General features: G+C 36.8%; 1 protein-coding gene across 3 annotated transcripts in view; it reads right to left on the reverse strand.

Moving 5' to 3' along the window:
• Positions 1-21,807, reverse strand: part of TDRD1 (tudor domain containing 1) — a 45,601-nt gene that overhangs the window by 6,849 nt on the left and 16,945 nt on the right. The window contains exons 1-17 of one of the 3 annotated variants that reach the window (XM_076009772.1): positions 21,326-21,587; positions 20,835-20,979; positions 19,222-19,327; positions 18,153-18,216; positions 17,256-17,360; positions 16,843-17,025; positions 16,185-16,328; positions 15,510-15,681; positions 14,364-14,450; positions 10,266-10,433; positions 10,037-10,144; positions 8,867-9,037; positions 7,408-7,650; positions 6,868-7,005; positions 3,836-3,946; positions 2,910-3,080; positions 294-569 (exon numbers count right to left, since the gene is read on the reverse strand). In XM_076009772.1, the coding sequence (XP_075865887.1) occupies positions 294-569; positions 2,910-3,080; positions 3,836-3,946; positions 6,868-7,005; positions 7,408-7,650; positions 8,867-9,037; positions 10,037-10,144; positions 10,266-10,433; positions 14,364-14,450; positions 15,510-15,681; positions 16,185-16,328; positions 16,843-17,025; positions 17,256-17,360; positions 18,153-18,170 (2,095 nt within the window). In that variant the 5' untranslated portion in view covers positions 18,171-18,216; positions 19,222-19,327; positions 20,835-20,979; positions 21,326-21,587. Of the gene's footprint in view, positions 1-293; positions 570-2,909; positions 3,081-3,835; positions 3,947-6,867; positions 7,006-7,407; positions 7,651-8,866; positions 9,038-10,036; positions 10,145-10,265; positions 10,434-14,363; positions 14,451-15,509; positions 15,682-16,184; positions 16,329-16,842; positions 17,026-17,255; positions 17,361-18,152; positions 18,217-19,221; positions 19,328-20,834; positions 20,980-21,325; positions 21,588-21,807 lie in introns of those variants that run through there. The other 2 variants (XM_012772458.3, XM_076009773.1) reach the window with 2 other exon arrangements.

The raw sequence follows: 21,807 nt of genomic DNA on the forward strand, positions 1-21,807 counted from the left end.
CCTTCAACTTTACACTCCTGTAGTGTATTCTGTAGTATGTTTCCATTTCTGTAGTATTTACTCAAACATTAACAGAAACATCTGTATAATTCATGTTTACCTGATAACTACATTAAAAACAATTATGATATTCAATACAATGTTTCAATAATAGATTAATATTAAATTAACCTACTATTACAGAGCATATCCTATAAGAACATAGTATCATTTAGTATAGAATGAAAAAATTTTCACAGTCTATACAAAGCAAAAGATGACATAAATTTAAATAAATGGTTTAAGAATGTTACCTTGAAGTACCTGTACATCAATTTGAAGATCATGTTTATTAACAGGTTTGTTATTTGGCAAGTCTTTATGTGGTGAATGAACTTTTAAGACTAGATTTTCATCAATCAGAACATCACTAATTATCCTGGGATAAGAAGTGGAAAGATCGGTAAGTTCAATTCCCACTCCATTTTCAGTGACTTCAACCACTCTGGCTTGCAATTTTATCCCTGCAACACACATCTGAAATCTTGCTGTGGCTTCTTTAGTCCAATGTTTGTTTCTAAGCTGTACATCTGGAAAATAAGAACAGAATTAAAAAGAATCTTATGCACACACTGCATTTTTACTTCAATAGTAATCTAAGACTGGATCCTTGCCAAGTTAACCATTCAGGTTGGCAATTTGCAGTATCTTTTTTCAATACTCAATTATATAACTACATCCTCCAAGCGTAAGTTACATGTAACACATTTGCTAAAACACTCTAGGGTTTTAGGAAGCTCAGGATCTTTCCTTACTTTCTCCACTAACATCTTTAAATCTGGCGTTTTCCCAATAGGCAAAAGTAGTACTATTTCTTTTAAAATCTACTACACATTATACTGTTACGTAGATAAAATCATGACTTACCAATCATACTAAAGATGTCAGCTGATACACTTTCACTTTTGTGGATAGTTTTCTTTTCTTTTCTTTCTTTTGAGAAAGAGTCTCACTCACTGTGTTGCCCGGGCTAGAGTGCCACGGCATCGGCCTAGCTCATAGCAACCTAAACTCCTGGGCTCAAGCAATCTTTCTGTCTCAGCCTCCCAAGTAGCTGGGACTACAGGCATGCGCCACCATACCCGGCTAATTTTTTCTATATATATTTTTAGTTGGCTAATTGATTTCTTTCTATCTTTAGTAGAGATGGGGTCTCGCTCTTGCTCAGCCTGGTTTCGAACCTTAAACGATCCGCCTGCCTCGGCCGCACAGAGTGCTAGGATTATAGGCGTGAGCCACTGCGGCCAACCCTCTTTTGTGGATAGTTTTCTAGTGATAATTTCAAAAGGGCATTTAAAATTATTAATACTTAAGTAAAAACTTTTTCTTGGCTAATTTTGGCTTATATCCTTGTTTTCTTATCAGTGATTCTCAAAACTTGAAAGTGCATCTGAATCACCCAGAGGGCTTGTTAAAACAGATTCTGAGCCCCTGCCAAGTTTCTAATTTAGTAGGTCTATGATAGGGACTGAGAATCTGCAGTTTTTTAACAAGTTCCCATGTTGATGCTGGTTTGGAGCATGCATTTTAAGAAGCGCTGACATCAGACATGATAATTAAAAAATAATCTGAAACATATCTAGTGCAAAATAAATAGAAAATATTAGCAAAAGAAAACAAAAGCATCTATATTCCCAATATAACCACTATTATCATTTTGGAATCCAACCTTTCACAATTTTTATGTGCAGACAGAAAAACGTACATGCACATAAACACATATTCTTATAAAGAAATGTTTATAAGTTATTATAGGTATAATGCAAAGGATTATTAACTGCTTTATGTTTTTATCTCTTATTTATTTATATATATATATATATTTTATTTTTAATGTTTTTTTTTTTAAGTTTTTTTTTCCGGCATATTATGGGGGTACAGATTTTAAGGTTTCAATAAATGCCCATTTCCCCCCCTCCTATTTATATATTTGAGATAGGGTCTCATGCTGTTCCAGGCTGGAATGCAGCAGTATGATCATAGCTCACTATAACCCCAAATTCCTGGGCTCACATGATCCCCCTGCCTCAGCATCCTGAGTAGCTGGGACTACAAGCACGTTTTTAAAATTTTTAGTAGAGACAGGGTCTATGTTGCCCAGGCTAGTCTCAAAACTCCTGGCCTCAAGCAATCCTCCTGGCTTAGCCTTCCGAAGTACTGGGATTACAGAGGTGTGAGCCACTGCACCTGGCCTATCTCTTTTGTTAATAACCCTGAGGAAATTGAAGCATAGAACATTTGAATGATGTGCCTAAACACTTGATCTGTCATAATGCTATCCCTGCATCTCTTTTATAACTTTTTTTTACTTAAATCACAGACAATTCTTCCTATCAATAACATATACTTAAAGTCATCTTAATGACTATGTTATAACAGCAAACACTTTAAATACTACAGAACTTTGAGGAGCAGACCCTGTCCTAAACATTCACTTAATCCTAATAACCCTAAAGAAATAGGTACTATCATTATCCATTATATGGATCATTAATCAATCTATTATTGGCTATTTTTTGCTATCATTACATAGTTGAACTCTGTGCAATTCCAATATTTCTATGGGATAAATTAGAAGTAAAATTACTAAGTCAGAAGGAATGAATATTTGAGGTTCTTAAGGAATCCTGCAAAATGCCTTTAAGAGGGTTTTTATCAGTTTTCACTCCCATTGTTAGTAAGGCAGCTGCTTCCCTACTCTGACACCAATAATGGACATTTTGGCCACTATCTTAAATAAATTTCTAAATTTTATAATATGAAGCAGAATCTTCTAACTCCCAACAATGTTAAAACTATAGATATTAACACTTAGATTATATACTCTAAGTATTAGAAAATAGCTGAAAAATTCTTATTCTGTACCATACCTACTAACCAGCATTGTATCCCTTGAAATGGAAGTTTTAAAAATTTTGAGGATATCATTTGGAGTTGATCTGTGGTAACTTCTTCGACATTTCCATAATCCACAAAGTGTACTTTGACGTGTCCATTTGGTAAGATTTCCTTCACTAAAGCACGATACCAATTACCATCACCTAGAGTTAACACAAAGTTTGTGATATGGAATATTTTCCTTCTATTAACATTTGAAATATTTATCTTGAAAAGGACACCCTTCGTCTTTATAAAGTAGGTAATAAATTTGTTGTCGTCCCCAGATTATGCCTTTAGTTTTTCATTCAAAAATCTCTAGAATGAGAATCCTCAAAATCCATGTTTAGAATATCTCTAAAATTTATAGGATGACACTTTTACATCTGATACACATTTCATTCACAACCTAGACAATGAGCAGAATATGAAGATAAGACTTAAGCTTGAACATACATGTCAATACTGGAGACTCATAATACTCTTAACATTAATGACTTCGATTGATTTACTTGTTACTTGGTAAAATAGTTTTAAAATAGTAGAAAAACTCTTGTAATAAAATGATAGTCTTTCAAATACACTTTCAAAATACTTTAGGCATGTACAGGGTGACAGAAGAAAGAATGAACCCACAATAAACTGCTATTCTATTAGCTAACTTATTTTAATATTATCAGAAATTCCAGGAAGAAAAGCATTAAAATAATGTTTAATAAAGTTTAGGCAAGAAGTATCACTTGGAGTTTCTTGATACAAAAAGAGAAGGGAAAACACAAGACATCTTAAGTATTCATTTAACCTTGGCTGTGAAAAAATATTTGCTTTAACATGGAGAAGAAAAAATTCACTAAAAAGAAGAGCTGGATATTAAGAAATAAGGTTCTAGTCATCAAGATAGATAGTAACTGCAACTTACCTGCAAAAAATGCACAACAAGGTTGCCCTATTTCTGCCTTAAAACCATTAGACAGCTTCTGCTGGCAATATTCTGCTAGAGATTTGTTCAAATCATTGAGTTTCTTTAAAGCTGAAAATATAATACACATACAACAGAATTTAATATTAAAAAAAAACACAGAACAGATTTTTCCTTTAAAGTCAGAAAATGTTCTGATCATAAAAATCTCAGGTACATTCCAAAACAACTATTAAGTACACTAAATGCTTTTCCTTATTAAAAAATTACAGGGCAAATAAGTTATTTAGTTAATACTCTCAATAATACCCACAATTTACTAGGCAGAGACACAACTATGGAATTGCTATCAGTACACTAGAGCATGAGCTTTACACGTGGACAAGGAAATAGCACACACGCCTGTACAGAAGTTACACAAAAGCTGTCCTGAAAGAGTAAACATAATTACTAAAAGAATGGCACAGATAATATGTGCTAAGGAAGTACAGAGAGTTCACCAGCTGTGTGTGCTGGAGGTTTCATTTGAAATGCAAGACATTTAATAGAAAGGAGAGGGTATTCCAGAAGGCTTTCTAGAAAGAAGAAACATCTCTGAAAGAAAACACAGAATTTCAACATTAGGCAGCCAAAAAACACTCAGGAGAGCAATATGGCAAAGCAGAGATGTGGAAAGGTAAGCTGAGGCGCGCTTGGAAAGACAGACCACGGGGAGCTTCGGAATGTAAGAGAAAAACAAATGCCATTTTTTTTTTTTTTTGAGACAGAGTCTCACTTTGTTGCCTAGACTAGAGTGCTGTGGTATTAGCCTAGCTCACAGCAACCTCAAACTCCTGGGCTCAAATGATCCTCCTATCTCAGTCTCCTGAGTAGCTGGGACTACAGGCATGCATCACCATGCCTGGCTAATTTTTTCTATATATTTTTAGTTGGCCAATTCATTTCTATTTTTTTTTTTTTTTTTTTAGTAGAGACAGGGATCTCACTCTTGCTCAGGCTGATTTCGAACTCCTGACCTTGAGTGATCTTCCCACCTCAGCCTCCCAGAGTGCTAGGATTACAGGAGTGAGCCACTGCACCCGGCCTCAAATGCCTTTTAAGTACACAACAAAGGCTCATTTGTTAACAAAATGGAAATTAGATTATGAGTGAGAATTTTCACCTTTCAGATCAGCCAAAATTAAGAAGTTTAGGGACACACATTGTTGGAAGCAGTGTAAAAAAGGCACTCTTATAACTCAGTTGCTGGGGATTTGCCTGGCTGACCTCTGGAAGGAAAGAACTACCCTCTCAAAAGCACAAGCACACATATCCTTAAATAAATGTTTAAGTACAACTTTAAGAATCTGTCCCCTAAGATATACTCTCACAGTAGTCTCACGGAGTACAGGATTGTTTTAGTAACAAAATCTTGGAAACACTAATCCTCTATGCACACCAAGGCTAATTATGAAAAATCTACACAGTGGAACACCACATAAGCCATGAAAAAGAGTGGAACAGAGACTAAACAGCATCCTAGGTTGCACCCTGGAATAGAAAAAGGAAATTACTGGAAAATCTAGCAAAATCCAAATAAAGTCTGGAGTTCGGTTAATAGTGGTAGACCACTGTGTGTCTCTCAGTTGTAACACATATACCATTAGTAGGTAAGATGTTAACTATAGAAGTAGCTAGGTGAGGGGTACACAGGAACTGTACCATCTTTGCAACTTTTTGTGTACCTAAAATTATTCCTAAATAAAAACTGTATTAAAAAGAAAAAATGGAAAACATACTATGTGAACTGATATCCAAGATATATCCAAAAAGATACTTAGAAAATCAAGAAGAGGAAGTGGGAAACTTACTTTCCCCTATATATTCTTTTGTAACTTTTGAATTTTGTACCATATGCTTCCATGATCAACTACGAAAACAAATAAAAACCAACTTTAAAATTGTGAATTTTATCCTATGTGAAATAGTGGCCTATTTACCAGATGCTTCTGAATGAAGGGAAGACAAATCTCACAACTTGGGACTCACATGGAGACTCAGTTCTCCAGTTTAATGTCCTCATTTGACAGAGAAAAACCAAGATTCAGAAAAGCTAAAAATCCATGATGCTCACCAGATGGCTCAAACGAAAAAGAAAACACCAAGTGTTTGTGAGGATGTGGAGCAATTAGAAGTTTCAAACTGACAACTGTCATAATCACTTTGGAAACTGGCATTCATTGATTGAAGCTGAAAATATACATACCCTTTATGACCCAGTAATTTCAGTCCTAGATATAGATTCAACAGAAATGCATGGACATGTGCACCAAGTTTGTACAAAAATATTCACAACATCATTTTATAGCCCCAAACTGGAAACAAGCCAGATGTCCAGTGGTAGATATGAATAATTAAAGCACATTCACACAAAGGAAGACTACGCAGCAATGAAAAACAAGCTACAGCTACACATAACAATCTCACAATGGGGGGGCTATGGGGGGAGCAACAAGGCACAGAAGAGTACATAGTGTGTGAGTCCATTTATATAAAGTTTAAAGCCAGGACAATCTAAGTTATTAGAAGGCTCTAGATAGTGTTTACTTTTAAAAGAGGAGAAATAATGACAGGAGAAGACATGAAGGAAACTTCTAGGATACTAACAATGTTTCATGTCTTGACCCAGAGGCTGGTTTTACAAGTGAGTTGAGTTTGTGATAATTCATTATGCTGTACTCTTAATTTGCACTTACCTATATGTATATTATACTTCAACAATATTCATTAAATTTAATTTCTGAAAACAAGTTTGGGAGACATTCTACAAAATCTAAACTGGTTTAAATATAAAGAGATTGTTGAAAATAGAAATAATGGCTTAAACAGAATAAAAACCAAGTAAGTTATAACCAAATCTTTCTTGGACATGCAAGTACCCACTCGATCCTTCCTGGAAAGAGTACTTTTATTGCTCAGTAACAAACTCATCTTAAGTTATCATCTATGCCAACGTATTTGTAAAAAGAAATAAATGAGAAGAGCCAACTTACCATCATCTTTAAGCACGTGGCAATAAAATTCTCCAGGACTGTATATCATACAGACCACAACATCTACTGTTTGGTCAACAGCAAGTTTAACCCACGTCCACTCCAATGGATTTGTTTTTCCTTCTACATCCAAGGGAACTGTGGAAATAAGTGAATATCGTTCAAAACAAATGGGCAGCGTAGGGGAAGATGTGGCAGTGATTGGGTTGTTGAGGAATCTGCTTGTGAAGAACTGAATTTCCACTGACATTCTGAGTAACTTTATAGGAATGTTAACCTTAAAGTTAGTCTTACAATTAATCACTATTCCCTAACTGAATTTCAAATTTACATTTCTGATTGATCTACAGTTGCCAATAACCTGTAAAACTCTCAGAAGTTTTACTTTTCAAACACACTCTTAAATGTGCTTAGAGGAATGCTTGATTTAAAGACAGAAGGGGACTCAACATCCATTCTTTTTGAAGGTATAAGAAACCGTATGTTTGCAGAACCATCTGCACTCCGGCACGGGCATTATCTGGCAGACATCTTACTTACCACTGGCTTCTTTCGCATCGCTGGGACTATCTGTCACTCTCCCCTTTCCCCCCACAGCAAAGCCGGCATCTATGAGAACTCTGCTGACGCTGACATTAGGCGTCTCAGATTTATCCATAAGCTCCACCAGGGAACTGTTTTCCAACTTGTCCACCACTTTCACTGTGATCATTTTATTCTGTACAATTTTTTTCATGAGACAAACAGCTTCTGGAGTCCAAATTCCTAATGATGGCTTTACTCCTATCAAAGTTTTAGAAAATGTTAAAATAATTCTTAAAGTATTTAGAAATGTAGCTCCTAATGTCTACAAAGTTAAACATGAGAAATCTATGGCAAAAAAGTCCCACCTGAGTAGAAGGATTTTCTAAACATGAAAATGAAGGCAAAATTAATAAAAAGCTGTAAAACGCTTCTATATAAAAAAAATTGATATGAAATATCTAGAAAAGCAAATCTACAAGACACAAAAGTAGGTTAGTCATTGCCTGCGGAGCATGGATTAACTATAAATAGGCACAAGAGATCTCATTGGTGGTGATGGAGATGTTCTAAATCTGAATTATGGTGATATTTGTACAACTTGGTAAACTTACTGATAATTATTAAACTGTATCCCTAAAACCTAAAATGAATTTTATCGTATGTAAATTATAGCCCAATACAGTTAAGAAAATCATAAAAGTATAAAATGATCCAGGAAGAAATTCTGGTCCCTTACATTAACATATGAAACATTTGTAGTACTTAAAAATTAATACTGAAAGGGCACTTACAAATCAGCAATCCCAAGGTTATGCCTAAGTCAGTTCATAAAATATAAGAGGCAATTAACTTACAAAAACATTTCAGCCTCATTGGTAATGAAGCCAACTGGAATGATTTAGTTTTCAGCTTATCAAAATTGACCAATATCAAATAATATAGTAATCTCTCTCTGGTTGCCCCAGTGTGAGAAGGAATTCACTCCTTCATACTTTCCTGGTGGGCATGTAAACTAGACCAACCCTTTCTGGAGGAAATTCATAATATGTATCAAACGCAAGAACAGTATACTCACTGACACCCCATTCAATCCTTGGGATGGTAGCCGAAGGAAGTATTTTGCAGTATAACTACATTTTGCAACATAGCCTAAGGAAATGATCTTGAATATGTTGCAAAATGTAGTTAAAATTTTGAACACTGCTAATGGCGAAAACTTGGAAATATCCTTCTGATATTGGATACTAACGAAATTATGGTACATTTGAATTAAAGCTGCTAAAGCCAACTTATTGACATAGAAACAAACCTCTGACAGTAGTGGGACAAATGACATATATATAGCAGTTTTTACACATCTGACCCTAATGCTACTGTTTTGACAAGCATGTTTTCCCTCCTTCATGTAACATGTTTTCATGTTTCATTTTTAAGTTTTAATTTGAGGAATATGGAGACTATAAAAATTTCATACCTGCCAGCACACACTTTATAGCTTGCATTGGCAATTCCAACAACTTTGGAATTATGGGACAAAGTCTTGTCAAACTAAGGATTTCAAAGTTTCCATAATCTACATATCCAACCAGTACAGATTCTTCAGAAGCATAAGCCAAAACAGAGGCACGGTACCACTGATCATCCTCTGAAAAAAAGAGAGACTCAATTTCAGATGATTTTTCCAATGCAGATGTGAAAAAAACCAAAAAAACCCTTTTCCTCCCCAAATTAGAGATGGTCATTTGTAGATTTTATTTTAATAGATAGCAAGCTTAAAGAATAAGATATGCGTATTAAACATCACTACTTTTGCTTATCAGATGCCTTCAACTCCTATATGCATTTAAACATCACCATGTACTCTCATAAATATGTACAATCATTATTTGTCAATTTAAAAATAAATTTTAAAAAGCCCTCAGGTCCTAAAATGTAACATTTATTAATAGCTTACTCCACTAATTATGTCATATGCTGTCATTATTAACTGACATGCCTTGTCTCCCCAGTACACTGTTCATTAGGATAGAGAACATGTCCCGATCATATGACTCTCCAAGGACTTTATCAATAATGAACCATTCACTAAGGCAACCAATAGGACTAATTTAAAACTCCTGGCAGTATATGTCACCCAAACTCCACCAGGCAAGCAATGAGTTTACCGGAGGCTTACTGCCTCTCCCCTTCCATGAGGCCACCGGCCCTCCCCTTCAGCAGAGAATAACAGAACCTGGTTACCACAAGGCAGGATTTGTACAGCAAATGCTGCACCATGACAACTCTATACTTCCAGGTCCTCTGGCTATTCCAAATAAAACTGGTGAAGATAGGAACCTGGAAAGTTTCACATCTATATGTTTACATAAATGAATTATCTATACTAGTCTCCAAAAACTAAAGGGCTGACGAAATAGCCAACAAAACTTCCTTTATACCTCCACCCTTGACATAGGCCCTCTGCCCTTATCCATATCACAACACGTTCCTCTGATCCAGTTTAACTGGACATATTTAAAACATAATTGGTAAACTCTAAGTACTCAAGCTTCAAGTGCAGTCATTCAGTGCAAACCAAAGATTCTGCTTCAATTATTTTTACTCAATTTTAATTAAAAGAAATCCAGTAACACTCTTTCCTTACCTGAGAACTGAGCACAACATATATCCCCAATGGTTGGATAGAAGTCAGAGCGTGGAGACACTTGACCACAGTACTCACTGAGGGATGCCTGAAGTTCAGCAAGCTTATCTGTAGATATAGATCACATCTTAAATAAAAGAAATACATATCTATACATTATCTTTATTTTTGCACGTAGAGTCTTTTCAAGTACATTAGCTCGTTAGAACAAATAAAAAGATTTACTTACGGCCACTTTGAAGCTGTTGACAAAAGAAGTCTTCTGGTGTTTGAATGTGGGCGACCACACCACAAAACTCATCACCTACATTCAGAGTTAACACTTTGGGGATCAGGTCACTTCTGTCTACAACAATTTTGTTTTCAGCCGACATTTTCCCAACATCTTCAGGATCATCTTATAAGAAAAGAGAAAAATAAGCCATTTGGGTTTCATAAAAAAAAAAATTATGCACATTTTAATAATTTTGAAAAAGAATATCAATCTGACTGCACAGGGTTCCTGGAAGGTGACAGTCTGAGAGCTCATAGTGTTTCTCTCTCTAAATAACAACTGTTTATAATGAAGACAGTTTTCTATGTCACCAAAAGCTAGACTAATTCCAAGAAATAAAACCAACAGCATAAAAAGAATCTAATTTAAATCTAATTTAAAAGTTCTTTAATAGAACCTTTACAATCTCTAAAAGAGTTGTTCAAGCAAATGTACTTTGGAATAGATATCATCTCATGATACCGAAGTAGACACATCAGATTAGAACCTGCTCTTCAGTTACATAAATCCCATAGGAAACTATTTTGATAAAATATATTTAATTAGAAATTTAAAAATTTAAAAACATATTAAACTGTTCAAAAAAGGAACAAGCAACATACAAATAGGGCTAACCTAAGTCTAAGAAGGAGAGGCTTCAAACATAATAAAAAATTAATTCAGAACATAAGAAAACTCAAAGGAAAGAGAAAAGCACATGGTCTATAAAATTCCAAGTATAAAGCAGTACATTTTTAGGATCAAGACTGAGAGAAAGACATGACAACAACATACCAGAATCCTGAAAGACAAAGAAAAACTGCTTTAAGGAACTAAGGATAACATTCAGATAAAACTAAGGTCAACTTCACTGTTTGAACACAGAAATATGAGAAAATACATTATCTAGATTATAGAATTATTAAATAAAATGATTCTTACCATGAACCTAGATAGTCTGGCTCTCTAAGACCAAACGGAAACGTGGACAGACCACAAAAGTGGAGGGAATCTGCTACCTAGGAATGACCTCTCAGAGTGTATTACAAAAGATTCCCAAAGTTATGTTAGTAATCCCACTGAAATGGATAATTGGCTCAGAACACTAGCCTAGCTGAGGTAAAGTCAATGATCAAATGTAAAAGGTAAAGGTAAGAGACAGACTAAAAGTCAAAAACATAAAAATGTTTTGGAAAGACCAAATATAAATAAGGGAAGAGGCAAGAGAAAAATGCAATCGCAAGAAAAATGAACTGCCACCCTGTTGTTTCATAGGAAAGGTGGCATAGTATGGTGGGTAGAGCACTGAACTGGACTAAAAAGGAGCTTGATTCTGGTTTTCCATCCCACCAAGTCTTAGGGTAACCCACTGCACCAGTCAGCTTCTGTGTGCGCATGGGTAAACACATGGAGTGGAAGGGACCATGATCCCGATGGTCCCTTTAGGTGCATTAGTCCATCAAAGACCCTCCAAGGGTTTAAGAGATGGGATCTTGATATGCTGCCCAGGCCGGGGTGCAGTGGCTACTCACAGGCACCGCCATAGTGCACTGGCTTCACAGGATCATCCTGCCTCAGCTTCCCAAGTAGCTGAACTATGGGCACGTGTCACTGTGCTAAGCTTTCTAAAATTATATATGGAATGTCTATGGTATCTTGGGTCTCATGCTAAGCAATAGGGAGAGGTAGTTAAGTAAAAGGCCAGTCTTTGCTCCTCAAAGCTAACTTTGTAGGAGACAGAAGGTGTTCAGATCAGAAGCTACAATGGGATGAACATGGCAAGAGAAGGGAGGGCTGTGGAGGCAGGTGCGCAACATTAAAGGCAGGCGTCGGCAAGCGCGGCTGGGCGTAACAACGCTTCAGGAGAGGAGACAGGAGTGTGGCAGCGTGAAGTACCGCGCCCTGGTAACGGTGGCTCCGTGTGCTGGCTGTGAGAGAGACGAGGCTGCAGAGGCTATTCAACCAGGCCAGGTCACAAAGGGGCAGGCAGAAGAGCAGTTCTGATTCTGTGACTGAGTCATAGCTAAATTCTCCAGGTTTAAAAGGGACCCTTGGCAATATCCCATCTCTTATCTTTTCTCATTTCCAAATCTCTGCTTCTCCCATAGCCATAAGCACCACTCGAATCTAATGACATGATTCTAGACGTCTCTCACTCCTCCACTGGCTTCAGAATCAAATCAAACCCCATGAACATAGTTCTTGAGACCTTCCATGATCCGCTCTGGCTCACTTCCCAACATTCCTTTCCCTACCCTACATCTCTCCCCAATGGTCAAATCCAGCCATGACTACCAGTTTTTCAAAAGCCCCATCAGGCTCTTTGACATCGCTAGGCCTTAACACCTGTGTTCTTTCTTCTTGGAACACACTCCCTACCCCCAAGCACCTCGTTATTTCCTGCTCAGCATGGCATCACTTGGAGAGGGCTTCTCTCCACGTCTCAGTTGGGTGCCCTTCCCTTTGTACTCCACTGCACCCTGCACTCGCTCTACTGCACTGCTGCATAATCTCTTCCCTGCCTGTTCTGACCACAGAATAGCCTTCCTTAGCGAAGCTGGTACTGCTTGGTGGTTTCACTGTTCCTTCCTCTGGATCCCTCAGCAGCATCTGACGTTACTGACCACTCCCTCTCCTAGAAGCACACATCCTTCTGTTGTTGCTCTGACAAAGTTTGTCCCGTTCTCTTCCCACCTTTCCCATCACAGCTTTTCACTCTATGTCCTGGCCCCAGGTTTATCTTCCTCATTAGTTTTCCTCACTCTACACCACCAACACTTAAGGTCCCAACAGTGACTACCAATAGACCATTAATTGTTTGGTTTTCTCCCCTAGATGGCAAATAACTTCTGAAAGCTTTTCGGCAGAGTTGTCCCAACAAGATTTGTGTTTCAGGGATATCATATAGGCAAGCAGTGCATGGACACAGACAGCAAATAATTGCTAACATCAGAAGGTTGTTTCAATTGTCCATGAATGGTGAGAATTCCTAAGGAAATAGTAGGGAAAAGAAAGAATAAAAAGATATATGCAAGGGCTATTTGGGAAGAAGAATCAATACTTAATGGCAGGCATGGTAGCTCACACCTGTCTGTAATCCCAGCAGTTTGGGAGGCCAGGAGGATCGCTTGAGGCCAAGACTTTAGACCAACCTGGACAGCACAGCGAGAGCCTGTCTCCACAAAACATTTAAAAATTAGCCAGGCATGGTGGCACATTTATAGACCCAGCTATTCAGGTAGCTGAGGTGAGAGAATTGCTTGAGCCCTGGAGTTTGAGGCTGCTGCAGGGAGCTATGATTGGGCTGCTACACTACAGCCCGGGCAACAGAACAAGACCGCAGATTTAAAAAAAAAAGAAAGAAAGCAAAGAAAAAATAACGGCTTAGCAACAAATTATCTAGAGCAAGGGATGGGAGGTAAGGAAGAAGGCAGACTTAGGGATAAGGCAAGTCTGTTTATATGATAACAATGTGCTCAATCATGGCACCATTAATCTGGAAATCGCCTCTGGATAAATAAGAGGAAAGGAATTATTATTACAACTAAAGTAATTGGTAAAGCATCAAAGTAAAGGAGGAAACAGAACAAATGACACCGATAACTAGGGAATGCAGAAATAAAACACTGATAGCAAAATTTCTTGATGCTCTTGGTAAATGAAAAACCACACACACAAGTAAATAAATGAAAAACAAACTCTTATCCTACAAGAATAAAATTCTAGAACTCTATTTTATTATTGGTGGAATACACAGGAAGAAAAATAAACTAAGGAAATGTGTGCTAAAAAGCCCTCAAGCTGAAGTGTCACAATATTAAATACTTTCTAATCTGATAATTACCATGTCAAGATTTACCTGGAAAACAGAGAAGGTGAACAGGTAGGGAAGATTGAAATTAGATACAACAGATCACTAATTTAAAAATGTCATCTTTCTTATATAAAGTTTATCAAATGGTTATCATCAAGTCTTGACAGTGCTATATAGTTGTGCCCTCTTTGTTTAGTAGAGAAGATATTCTTCAATAACGGAAGTCACTGCATCGATCTATTATTAATCTGTATACTCACTTTGATCTGCACTTTGCTTCTCAGAGTTTTGTCCTTTGGGTTTTAAGCCATATCCCATTTCTATAAGCACATCGTCTAAGAGTTTTCCTAAAAAGTGATTAAGAAAATATACCTCCATTGAGATATTATACAAAACATTATAGGAAAAGAGTAAGAAACAAGTCAATCACCAAATCACACATTGTAACTATTAGTATGCTGGCACATGCTTGACCAATTCAGTTTCCATGGGCAAAATTCAGTTTAGTAGTACAGCTTAAATCAAAGCAAAGTTCCTATAGTCAATTGACAGAAGATTTAATGAAAAGATTTAACTTCAAAATTCTGAATTACTTGAAAGATTCAGCTGCCACCTCACAAACATTAACCATCTTATGAGGTGGTAACCTTGCTATTTAAGCAATAAATTTAGGACAAAAGACTATTTTTTCTCAGACTGAAAGTATGGCTGAAATAAGCATTGATGTGAATGTCAAGTTCCCTGAAATAATATCTAAAAGCTGAAATCATAATATGAAACGTACATAGCAAAGAAACAAAACAGATTTTATAATTAATTCCATAGCAGGTTAAGTGCATTTTCTACCAAATCATCCACAATGCCAGCCCTCCTGAAGTAGAGGGGTAACATCTTGGAAACTGAGAAGCAATTACATGCAAGCAGTGAGAAGTCACTTTTCAGACAGATTATGAAGAGGCAAGAACGGAAGGACAGGATTCCAAAGTGTTTCTATTTCCACAACTTAAATACTACATACAAACAAAATGTAGTTCTGTGAAGGTTGCTCAAAGAGAAAGCATTGCTGAGGATGAATGAATTCACAGAGAAATTCAATCTCTCTCAATAAAGGAATGGAAATTAGGAGTAGATATTATCATGGCCACAGTAAAAGGATAACATAGTTACTCCCACACTAAGTCTAAATCTAGCCTTTTAAGCCACCTGGTTCTAGGAATTTGTGCTAAGTCTTTGACAAACTGCCAACTACAAGAACACGGCCAAGGCCATATTTTCAGTCACAATTTGAATGACTCCAGAGAGGAGTTTACTTGGCCTCACTTCATGTTTCCATTTCTTCTTAGTAACAGGTAGAAACTAAGTAACATATTAAGTGTACAATTTAAAAAGAAACACTCAGATCTTACCTGAACTTGGCAGCATAACATCTACAGCAAAGGTAATCACTTCCTCTTTTAAGATGTCCACAATCTTTATAGAGCAGTACTGCTCCATTAACAGTGATTTAATAGTTTTGATACAATCACTGCTCCAATTCCCCTCTGCTGGGATAACATTGGCTGCAAAACACTTTATGGCCTGAAAAATTTTGTGCAAGTTACTTACAAAAATTAGTATTTAAAAATGACTTTTTATAATCATTTGAAGATTTTTAAAAAATGTATTTCATGCTGAAAATTTATCAAAAATCTAACCAAATAAACAACTTTAGATATAATTATTATGTGTCTCTCTAGGTACTTTATTCATAATGCTTACTTTTGGTATTTGAAGCTTGAGAAATTCATGAAAGAATAATTACCCCTCAATTATACATAAATCAGGCCACTGCCAAAACAATGAAATATAGAAATGACTGCTTTTAAAGAGCAGATTGATGAGACACGTCGAAAATGAGATTAGTTTCTCACTTAACTAAATAAGGACAAGATAGCCAATGGGTGTTCATCTACATAGTAAAAGATGTATCAATAGGTACAATAACATGGTAGAATAGAACACACAAACATTGTGTCAGTCAAAACATTAAAAACAGCTCCTTTGGGACATGATTCTGAATTTAGAAAGTAAAAGACACTCACACAAGGAGGAAACAAGTCAATGTTTCTATTAAGTTGGTAAATTCTGTTTACTGGAATTATTTCTTCATTTCCATAATCGATATATAAGACATGTGCCTTCTTCTGCAGCACATCAACATCCTGTACTACTACTCTGTTCCAGGTCTGAAAATGAAATAGAATGGTACTCTGCTTCAAAACCACATTTCACAATCTTAGGTCAAAAAACCCTCAACCAATCTGTAGAACATGCAAAAGAAAGGCTACTCTTCTGTTCTGAGACATTCAATTAAAAAGTCAACTTAATTTTCTAAGAATCTTGCTAAGAAATGCCTAACATTAGGACATCTTAATATACACAACTATTCTAAAGCTATTTCTAGCCCACTAAACTCTACTACACACTAATGGCCCAGCTATACAAATAAGCACAAGCTTCAAAACCAACAGTCTACAACCAGCAATTTAGGAGCCTATAAATCGAGTTGGAGAGGGCTGGGCATGGAGGAAGTAAACTGAACAGAGCATGGAACACTAAGGAAGCGAAACAGGAGTGTGACCAGAGTCTGGCTTTAGGTCATGACGTGTCATTGACAGCTGTGGTGTTGCTAAGTTGATGTGACCAAGGTAAGTTAAAACATTTTATTAATATTAAATAATTCATTTCATTAGGAGTTACCTGATCAACAGTGTACTTGGCAACACAAATTTCCCCCTTGACAGGAATATAATCTTCTTCATGCACCATATTTACATATGTTTCTTTTAAGCTTGCAGAGAGTTGGTTCATGCATTCTAAAACTTCTGAAGAATATAACTGCACATAAAAGTCACTTGGGTGTTTGAATTCAGTAACAGTACCCTTTAAAAAACAGAGAAGATGCAGTAATTTATAAGGAACACAAGCAAATGTGAATTTTTTAAAGCTTTATATCTGAGATACAAAAAGCATTGTAGAAAGTTTTTGCAATGTTTATTAATCAGGTATTTTGTAGTCACCCTGTGAATTCAAAAATAGTAAATGAAGATATAAAAATCTATAGTTCACTGGATCTCTGTATATGACGATTATTGTATAATTACAACAAATACCTTTATTTCCATGGTTTTCTTGAGTTGTAGACTTCTCAAATCAGAAAACATTATTTTCTCAGGACGAATATCTAGTTCTTTAGTAACTCCAAGTGGATAGTCACTCTGGTTTGAAAAAACACGTGAGTTACTTAAAAGCACATGTTTCAATGACTCTGTGGCCACTGTTTGCCAGAAGCACAGCCACAATAGTCTGTCAATAAAAAAAGCACAGAAATAGTGAAGGCCTCCAAGAGTCACTAAAACTCACTGTCTACCGGCTATGTACATAGCACTGAGAGTAACCGAAGACATCAAGAAGACCATGATGGTGAAGATGATGTTGAGTTTATTTTTTTAAAAAGGGGAGGTCTTTTAAATTTATACTTTTAATGTTTTTGTAAGAATGAATATTTGAAGAAGTCATATTTTTAAAGTAGAGGCTAAGAACAGGCGAAGCTAAAACTTATTCATAAATATGAGTAGGACACAACAGATGTTTTTATGATTACAAATGACTTAGCCCACAGTTATCTAAGTGGAAGAGAGCTATTAACAGAAAAAAATGCTCCTTAGATAGAAAACTAGGCCCTATTAGAGTGCAGTACACAACACTAGAGAACAGGTACCTGTGGGAGCGGGCTATGAAGAAGGGACTGTCCAATGATTTTACACTGAGACACAACCATCTCAAGTCCTTTTTGGACAAAAGCTAGAAATAAAGTTACCAAAGACTCCCAAAAGTCACCAAATCCCATCACTAAGGTGTACAGATTTACTCAACAGGAAATTTGTTTTTAAATAAATACTGGTAAAATGTAGAAATAAGTTTGGAATATTTTCTTTAGCTTAAGTCCTTTTAATTTGATAAAGAGGAGTCATTCTTTACTCTAAAGACAAAGAGTAAGTCTACCATACCTCGTTTTTCACTTCCATATTCTTTGTTTCAAAAGATGATTTATTATTTTCAAGTTTGTGGAAACTGAAATAAAGCAACTGATTATAAAAATTATACTACAGAGGCAGTTAAGAACAGGGGCCAAAAATCACAATTATTTTAAATTCTCAATGAACAAAATCCAGAAAGAGCAAAACAGTTTCTCCCAGAGAGGATCACAAAGTGAAGCCACCCAGTGCTGGCTATGCAACGGTCCACCCTGTGTGTGCATAGCCATCCTCCTACCAAAAGCCACGTAATGAAAGGGACACAGTCACAATCTCCAAGCCTCAGTTTTCTTATCTGTAAAATAGCGATAATCCCTACATTACCTACACAGAGTTTTGAGGATCAAATGAGGTTACATGTGAAACTGTTTTGTAAACTGTTAAATACCATGCAAGACTTATGTCTTTAAAAATCACAACCCGAGAAGCATGTGAGAGTTCAGACTTATTAAAATCCACGAAAGCGGCTGACACCTGTAATCCTAGCACTATGGGAGACTGAGGAGGGAGGACTGCTTGAGCTCAGGAGTTCAAGACCAGCCTAAGCAAGAGCAAGACCACCATCTCTACTAAAAATTGAAAAAATCAGCTGGGCATGGTGGTGCACACCTTTTGTCCCAGCTACTTGGGAGGCTGAGGCACGAGGAATGCATCACTTGAGCCCAGGAATTCAAGGCTGCTGTGAGCTAGGATGATGCCACTGCACTCTAGCCCAGGTGACAGGGTGAGACCCTGTCTCAAAAAAAAAAAAAAAAAAATCCAGGAAAGCATACATGATTGAAAATTAGGCATTCTAAAGATCTAACCATTAAAAAAAAAAAAACTCACTTAAGATTGAAAATTTTAATATTGTACTAATAAAATTATATTCATGAAAACTAGGTTTGTAGAGTTATTTGCTTCAGATAGGTATACTTTCCTAAGTAAAAAGTAACAATTTCTACATAGTGTGGCCTGTTTAATTGATTGGATCCCTATTCTATCAGGAAAAAACTTTTAAAATATTCTCTAATGAATAAAAAGTTCACGTATGAACACTTACTTTTGCTGAACAGGTTTGCACACAATGCTGTGTGCTGACCAGTCTCGTCTCTGACACGCGGTGGAACAGTAGTATGTCTGCTTGCACTGAGAACACCTTAGCGAGCCTAGAGAAGACGACTGGGAATAAGGCTTTATTCCAAATATCTGAGGTTGACATCAAGACATTTGCAAAGACCAGACATATATCAAACATCATTCTCTTAATCATATCAAGAAGACTATTTGAAAAGAACTGTGCTGTTTATAGTTAGGTGTTAAGATTAAACTTGTCAAGCGCTCTCAAAATGCAGAGGAAAAAGACTGCAAAAATGAAAACAAGAGGGAGGTCAGACTGTAAGACATATCTGACTTTCCTAACATAGATCCTAGAATGTATGTTACAAAAGGAGCAATCAAAGAAAACACAAAAAACTCCGTTCTAGTGAAAACAACTTGTACAAGCAGACTCAAATGGCTTACCATGCACCATTAAAAAAAAAAAACCCGATGAAGAGAATCACACATGAAAACACCTAGAAAGTTTTTGAAATAAAGTATTAAAGAGAAATCCTGTCAGTACTCAGGTTGAAGAAATAGGTTATCTAAAAACAAAAATCAAAGAAATGGAAAACGAAACAAAACAAAAAAAACCAGCCTGGCCTCAAATGCCCCTATAAGAAATGGAAAAAAACAAAGGACCTACATATCCAAATAACCAGTGATGGACACGAAATATTGCTCAAGATTCCTGATCATGAGAGAACTGCAAATTAAAACCACAATGAGGTACAACTATATATCCATGAGAAGGGAGTAATTCAAAAGGACTGCCAATACCAAAAGCAGACACAGATGTGGAACAACCGAACTTGTCACCAATGGGGAATGTAAACTGGGACACTACCTTGAAAAATGGTTTGGCTGTTTCTGTTAAACATACACTGCACTTTGACTCAGCCATTTTCCTTCTATGTATGCGCCCAACATGAATGAAAACATGTCTGCACAAAGATTTGTAGTAAACTGTTTAGATTGCTCTGTTCATTATAGACAAATGCTGGGCCAACCAAAAGGTTCATCAACAGGAGAATAGATAAAATATGGTATAAGCACACAATGGAATACTCTTCAGCAATAAGCAAAAAAAGAACACATGCAGCTTGGATTAATCTCCAAACTGCTACTCTAAATAAGCTTTACACAAAAAAGGCTACACTATGTGATTACATTTATATGAAATTCTATGACCAGCAAAATTAATTTATGGCTTTAAAAAAAAGAACAATAGCTGCCTTTCAGGGGTACAGTAACTAGGAAGGCACATGAGAGAACTTTCTGAGGAGACAGAAATATTCTGTTTCTGACGGGGCGTTAATTTGTGCATGTCAATGCATGTAAGCTTTACCTAAAATAAAACTACAAAAATAATAATCCAGTGAGGAAGCAGGAAAAATAAGACAATATGGGTAAAGAAGAATGGTAGCACGTTGACAGCTGTCAAAGCTGAGAGATGGGTGTATGGTATACACGCAATATTCTATTTACACTTTTTACATTTAAAATTTGCCATAAAATTAGTTTTCAAATATGAAGAAGAATAAGCCAACATATACCTAAGAGCAACATACTCACCAAACAGGCCACAGCGATGGCAAGTCGTTGACCGAAAAGGAGGCCCTAAGGAGTTGAAGAGTGCCCGGTTATTTACGGACAAGGAATCCTCAACCAACTTGTGTAATTTTTTTGACTTTGCAGGAGGCACATTATTGCTGGGCTTCTATTAAGAAGAGAGAACAGCAATATTAGAATTTCTTAATAACTTTTTCTTTTAAATACTAGATGTGGGACTTGCTCTGACAGAGATGTACTTTTCCCTATTCCTATTAAGTACAACTAAAAACCCTGAATTTATATATACAACAAACATGAGATGACTCTGAAAGTGAGGAGAGGAGGAGGCAGACTGACTAGGAAACTGGGGACCCAAAGGAAGACATGGTGGCAAGTTCTCTGGGTTTTCCTTTTGCCTCATGTATCCCGGATTGGGTGCCGGAGAAGCCAGCAACCCAGAAACACCGAAAGACATAGACAATAAAGCCCCAACAAAAAACCTGCCCTCTGACCTGGTGCAGTGGCACACGCCTGTAGTCCCAGCTACTAAGGAGGCTGAGGCAGAAGAACTGCTTGAGCCCAGGAGTTCCAGGCTGATAGGTGCGCCATGGTGCTATCACAGGTGCGTCATGATAGCACCTGTGAACAGCCACTGCACTCCAGCCTGGGCAGCACAATGAGACCCTATCACTTAAACTAAGAGAAAACAAAACAAAACCCTGCTCTCTAGCCAAAGGACCAGGAAAGAAGCTGACGGCAAAACAGAAAACTTTTATCAGTAACTGCTCTACTCCAGAAAAACACCACAGAAAATACTGCGCTACACAGATAAGAGTGTGGGGCCCAGACTTCCAGCGTCATGAGTCTGTAAGAAGGTGCTCCTTATTACAACTGGTATGGTATCAGAGAAAGTCAACAGAAAAGGGTGCCAGCATTTCATCCCTGGGGTGGGGGGAGATGATACCCTTCCTGTAGAGACCCCATGGTAGCCTGG

This window comes from Microcebus murinus, chromosome 14, assembly GCF_040939455.1.
Source record: "Microcebus murinus isolate Inina chromosome 14, M.murinus_Inina_mat1.0, whole genome shotgun sequence".
Lineage (NCBI taxonomy): Eukaryota > Metazoa > Chordata > Mammalia > Primates > Cheirogaleidae > Microcebus > Microcebus murinus.